General features: G+C 43.4%; 1 protein-coding gene across 1 annotated transcript; it reads right to left on the bottom strand.

Moving 5' to 3' along the window:
- Window positions 1-384: 384 nt before the first annotated feature.
- MELLADRAFT_61476 (uncharacterized protein) lies at window positions 385-2,375 on the bottom strand (the record flags this gene model as incomplete). Its single annotated transcript, XM_007407652.1, has 8 exons — window positions 385-549; window positions 645-773; window positions 1,018-1,272; window positions 1,392-1,407; window positions 1,500-1,660; window positions 1,772-1,895; window positions 2,034-2,117; window positions 2,191-2,375. The coding sequence occupies 8 exons, from the start codon at window positions 2,373-2,375 to the stop codon at window positions 385-387; spliced, it is 1,119 nt and encodes a 372-aa protein (XP_007407714.1).
- Window positions 2,376-6,496: the final 4,121 nt, after the last annotated feature.

Genomic DNA, 6,496 nt, shown 5'->3' with positions numbered 1-6,496 from the left:
GATACTTGTTGATGTTATTCATGGCAGTCTGTTGTTGACCAACAAAAAGAGTTGGGGTTGCTGAAATGTACCCTGATGATGCTTTGCAAATGATGATTGTAGATGAAACTAACGTAGTAGTACTTGAAGCTGGAAAGAGATAAGGAAGAGAGTAGTGAACGTAGCCACCATTTTGACAGCATAGATTATTGAAGCAAAGCTAATGCAAAGTGATTCCTGATAAAATGCCTTCCTTGATATCCAATGTGAGTTTGGTTTGTACGATACGACATGAAGAGAACAGGAAGGTGAAATGAACAGATGACAAGAGGCCCGGTATAGTACATAGCCAAAACGGTTTGGAGAGACTCAATAGGATACAAGATCCTATGTAAGTTTCTTGTATCACGAGTTAAGTCTAGAACCGCTTGGTTGACCTTTGGGCGAAGTGACTTCCGGCTCCATCTTGATACCATCACTTGCGAATTCGTCTTCATCATCTACAAAGAGATCGTCAATGGGCTTTGGATTGTTCCACGGAGGGCGAACAATTCTTTGGGCATCAAGCCTCTGATAATACGAGTGGAGATAATTGCAATGCATGATTGATCAGTCTATCTGGAGTCGCGGATGGCAGCAGTTAAAGAAAAGAGGGCTTCATTTACGCTGTCATGCATTCGGTTATTGAACGCAAATAACTCGTCTGGAAATCCCTTGTGTTCTCCATCAGAGGTACCAAGAGCATGGTTTGGTTTGTCCATGAGGTATGAGAATGTGTAGCTGGCAGACGCAAACTGAACATCACGGATGGCAAGGAGTGAGTGTTGCAGTCATAATGAAGTCTTGGTAACCTCTTCCAGGCTCACCATAGCCACTAAAGCCAACTGAGCACCACCAAAGCTAATTGGTCAGAATGACGATCCAAGTGAGGCACGTATATCAGTCTAATGAAGTTGAAATATCTTCACGATGAGAGAATAATCAACCGTACACCAGGAAATATCGTGTGCCAAATGTCCCACTACCGAGCAGACACACGGTGATCAAAGCGAAGATAGCATTGTAGATCGGTGTCCGAGCGACTAGCAAACATATGTCCGCAACGTATCGGATGCTTGTACCAGCCAATTGATACGTAAAAAACTGTAGGTTAGCCCCTTGGGTAGTATGTTCAAGAGAGGACAATACTATGTCAACGTACGGATGTCCTGCATGTGTAATGACGGCTTTGATATCATTTGCCCTGTACATATAAACCGCCCTTATGGCTGTCAGACCCAAGTCGCATGCAAGCTGAGAGAAATGTGGAAAGACGTCAATTTGGAGATAATTTAATGCAGCAAAAGATGGTCCGACTGCGTTTCGTTATAAATATGGAATAGGTCTACAAAATCGTTGAGATTGATGCTAACCTCCATAAAAAACATCCTATAGTCCGGTACCAGTCATTTATATAGATGTCAGTGAGCTAAAAGAGGGATCCTCTAGTTCCGAAATCACAAGAGCGTCGAGAGACTTACGCTTGCCAAATTCCTAGTTTGGTTTGCATAACAGAGTAGCTTGTCTGCTGGAAAAAGTTGTACGCTGCAATGCCGGAGGCTAGTCCACTACCCAGGACGAGAAATCCCATGACCATCATAAGGATCAATGGGAGATACAGACCACGCATGCGACTGATGACCTTGAATGCACCATACGAAAAGTGTATGTGATCTGTTCACTCGTTCATAAAGTAAGTCTTCTTGATCGGCTGTGCTCAAAGTAGGATGCACGTTTATGAGCTTCAACTTACTAAGTACCACACACTGCGCTCGTCGTAAACAAGGAAGAAATTTCTGTTGTCAACTTCACGAACCATATGACGCCTATGATTCTCATGTTGAGCTAAAAGGGATAGAAACAAGACAAGCGACGCACTACCCGACATAACACAAAGTGACACCTATTTTTGTTAAGGATTTCTGATTAGTACGCTTCGCAAAATCGATTGCCACGATGGAACTGAGGAGCGGAATAGTGCTTAATGACGGAAATTAGACAATGATTGCACACACCTCAGAAGAGGATATATGCGATCTACGCTATCATAGTCGCCGAAAGACTTAATGAAGTGGTGGTAAAGAGTTGCTCCAAATAGTCTGCGAATCGAAATTCAAAGGTAAAGAGTCAGCTAGGGCAGTCTATTCACCCATCCCAGTAAGGAACACTGACCCTGTGGTGACGAAGGAGAGCGTCATAACGCTCATAATATACGTCTTAAAGGCGATAGACGGATATAGATATAATTCTTGAGCAGCTCGAAGTCCTTCCACGATAGCCATCCCGGCGATCCAAGATGCTGTCATGCCTCCAGCCAACATACCACCTAATGAGTTGAAGAGGAGCTGTTGCTCCATTTCGTCAAACAGCATGGAGAAGTATAGCAAACTTCGAACTGGAAATATAGGACAAATGAGTGTGAGGGTAGGTAGTTGATGCGCACTCTCTTCAAGAAACTTGAGTCGGAGGTAAACTGGTTATTAACGTGACTGGCCAATATGGCACAAATCGAACGAATCGGGGAGCGTTAGGGAGGGAAACTTGACACGCATTTGAAATGATCTGCTCTCTAGCGGATGCTTTATAATTTTATAGAGTGAAGTTCATGGAACGACGACCACTTTCCTCGGTGAAGAAAGAATCTCATAAACTTCCATTGATGTTGACAGCCAGAACCTCGAGACTCGAGAGTGATACAGAGTCACAAGGAGTCACACCGATTGGCTCCATGGATTCCATTCAAGCTGATACAAACTTATCTTTATCAAGCTGAGCTGATTACATAGCGCTAACTACGGTGTGATTTTGTGATTGTAACTACAGCCGTTGTGAGAATTATCGGCTAACTTACAGTCAAACCAGAAAAGCTTGTCACAAATTCCCCGCCAAATTGCTCGAGTTTCGCGAGGTTTCGCGGGCAAAATCGGTCAAGCTTTTCCGATTTGACTGTAACAAAGTCCCTTGGCGAAGACACCTGATTCAACTTGTTGATTGACAGGTGTCGAGCCTCGAGGGACTTTGTTAAGTTAGAATTATCGGTAAGTTTTGAGGTCTTGTGTGTTGCCTGCGAGCGTGGGACTTTGTTAAGTTTACACCAGGGGGTAATGGTCCTCGGCCTCGGCCGGTTCCTGTGACGATTTCAAAGGTTTCGTCACAAGAACCGCCCAGGAAGGTGTGGAACCGGTTTCGCCGAAACCGTTTCGGACACCATTTCACCACCGCTTCTTGAACGAGCTGCATGTCAGCAACCGTTTGAGAACGGCTGCTGAGGCGGTGGTGAAGCGGTTTGTTCGAGAACTGTCAATATATGAACAGTGACCGTATGAAAACGGTCACGGATGAAAGTTATGTTTCAAAAAGACAACTCACCTCAACTCACACTGATTGATTGTGCCACCGATAAGGTCACAATCAATCTGAATCACCATGTGTTGAACAAAGCACTACCTTTAAAAAGGCATTGTCCTTCACAAGCAGCACGTGCAAAAACATCTACATACTCAGATTTTATAATTGTACTTGTGTTGTGATCCGCTTGATCTTGTATCCTTTTAATACTAAGATGTTGGTATATGAACTTCTTTCAAAAACAAACCAAAAACATGTTGTCCTTGCTCATATTGATTTCTTCAATCTTCAAGTTTTGTTCTTCACGCAAGAAAACATTTTTCGTGTGAGTTATACAATTACCTACTTCGTTGACTGATCAAACTCGGTTATCAAACTCAGGATCGAATCCTTGTTTCGTGTACCTCATCCTACCTTTACTTTCCCCCAAAAAAGATTCCTTATCTTTCTCTCTAAAAATTCTGATTTGGTTTACCAATTACTCAATTTCTATTCCCCATTTTTTAAAGTCCTCATCCAATTCCTACCCCTTTCACCTTTCTTGTTTTTTTGAATCTAAGTTTTATGAATTGGTTGACAATTTGAAATCATATTGATTCGACACAAGGGGATCTGGCAGTGTGGTCCCTATGGTGCAGAGGTGGAAGGCTCGGGGATGCTCTGCGCTCATTGGTTTTGAGCCTGTGTTCAAGTCTCCCTTTTTGCAAATTCTACGCCGTACCCTCAGAACGTTCCAGGAACGTTCCAGAACGTTCCAGGCCTCGTTCCAGGGACTGTGTTCAGGGGTCACCGAGGCGGTTTGCTTGCACCGCCAAAAACAGTGATGGGAACCGTGTTTGTGCGGTCCCATCTGAAATCGTCTCAGAAACGACGCAAATAGTTTAAAACCGTGACGGCAGGAAAACGGGTTCAAAAACCGTTTTCTTGCCGTAGGTTTACCCCCTGGTGTATGTGTTGCCCAGATTTAACTTGGGTTTACACCAGCCGGTTCCAGTTTCGTTCCCAAAGTTTCGGTGAATAGAACCGCTCAGGAACCGCTGGAACCGGTGTCGCCGATGCCATTTCGGACACTGTTCCGCGAACCGTTCAGGAACGAGCCGCATGTCAGCCACCGTTTGAGAACGTTGGCTGATGCGGTTGTGAAGTGGTTTCTTTGACACCGGCTGAAATCGGTGTCGAACTGAACAGTAACCGTGTGGAAACGGTCACCGCGGGGCAAAGGCGGTCTTCCCTGTTGGGCGAGACTGAGGTAACTTGCAAAAAAATCTCTGCATCAGCAATGACTGTCGCACCGGCTGGACCAAGACCATTGTTTGCAAGTCTGAGCTCTTCTAAAGGTAAATGGGAAGAAAGAAAAGGGACCATAGAGTCTACACATCTACCACCGAATGCGTTGTAGAAAGTTCAATGATGGTAAGGTTGTTGAGGTTTAAAAGTGAATTGCAAAGTGAGGATAAAGCTTGTGGGATTTCTGGCATAAATCGACCGGAGAAGATGTGGTTATGGTTGCTATAAACCATCTGGGTAGTGATGCCCCTGATTTTAGTGTTTTTTTGGCCACAGGCAGGGGTTCGAGTCCCCGGGGTTCTGTTCTTTTGTTGGTGTGTACCTCGAATACGTTCCTGGAACGGCATGAGCAACCGGAGCCAGCGGTTCCTCCGGTTTCTCACAGAACGCTCCAGGAACCCCTGGTCACGGTTCCACCCACCGTGACCAGAATTGTGCGGTGGTGGGAACCGCCTTTGTGACCGAAACGTTGAAAACGTCTCAGAAAGGTTTCGACTAAATTAAAAGTCTGACGTTTCTGAGCGGCTCCAAAAACGGTTATTGCGCGGTGCGATTTACCCCCTGGTGTACTTAATCTGTGGTCCAAAAGTCAGTTTTTCTCGATCTCACAGGCCTAAACCTTATTTTGGTTCCTTGAATCTTAAGTCTTCATAACTGTCATCTGCTGTCATTGAACACTTCCATGCATCCAATGAAGTTTTGAAAGCTATTAGGCCAGCTTTGCCTTCCGGTTACACCTCATTTACATACCATCCTCCGCCAGCCTCCGGTGGCTACTTCAACACTTCAATTGGACATCCAGGCGTTTTGCTTCCTTAACACCTTTCAATGAAAGTACGTACATGTAAATTCATTCAAGCATTTCAATCACACTGATCTTTTGAACTTCTACTCACACATGCATGTTCTTCTTTGCAAAACTGTTCAATAACACTGATCTTCCAAACTTTTACCCACATAGGCATGGAAATAGAACCAGAATCCGAATTTTTGATGAATCAAAGAAAAGAGGGTACATGCTTGTTTCAATTCAAAGTTTTCAAATATGAATGTGAATGTGTGTTTTGGTCTTTCATTATGAATGAAACACAGATACTGATCTTCTTCAATAAATTTTTCAATCAAAGTTTCATTTCCAAGTTTTCCAACACAACTTTGAATGTTTTTTTTGTCATTTGTTATGAATGGAAACAATGATGATTGTCTGTTTGGTTTGTAAAGAACAGCAAATCAACAAAGATTTGAACAAAGTTCCAGGGCAGAAATCATTTCTTCATTTCATTATCTGATGCCAAACATCTAGATTCTAACAATGTTTTAATTTGTCTTTTGCTCCCCATTACTGACCACAATGACCACTAATAAATGTTGAACTATCATATAACCTCATATGATATCATATCAGAAAACAGGGATCAGTTTCATCACGCCCAAAGGTTTAAATACTGTGCATTTGGCCAATATCTTTCTTCCTCTCCATCAAACTCAGCCAGTAAGAATTAAAAAAATCATTTTTCACTTTATTTCTATTTTTTTCTGACCAATGTGACCTGTGTGATTCCCCAGGTTGAGAAATTGTGTAATCAAAGTCTAGCTGTATGTGACGAGTGCGCGTCTGTTAGGCATACTCTTCACTAAGAAGGTGATGAGAAAGGTAAAGCACGGTCTTCATGTGGTACACCCAAGTGAAGACTACAGCTAGTTGACCTCTAAGAAGAGGATTTGAGGAAGAGAGAAAGGGATTAAGGGCAGTAAAGAGCTAATACGCTCTAACCTCGTGAGACTGCAAGGGGCAGGCTTTACACTTTGGTGAACCAAAGATCCTGAAGGCTACTTTAGACTC

Source organism: Melampsora larici-populina (assembly GCF_000204055.1).
Source record: "Melampsora larici-populina 98AG31 unplaced genomic scaffold MELLAscaffold_10, whole genome shotgun sequence".
NCBI lineage: Eukaryota > Fungi > Basidiomycota > Pucciniomycetes > Pucciniales > Melampsoraceae > Melampsora > Melampsora laricis-populina.
Note: the sequence above shows the minus strand (reverse complement) of the source record. Positions and strands in the feature narration are given on the sequence as shown.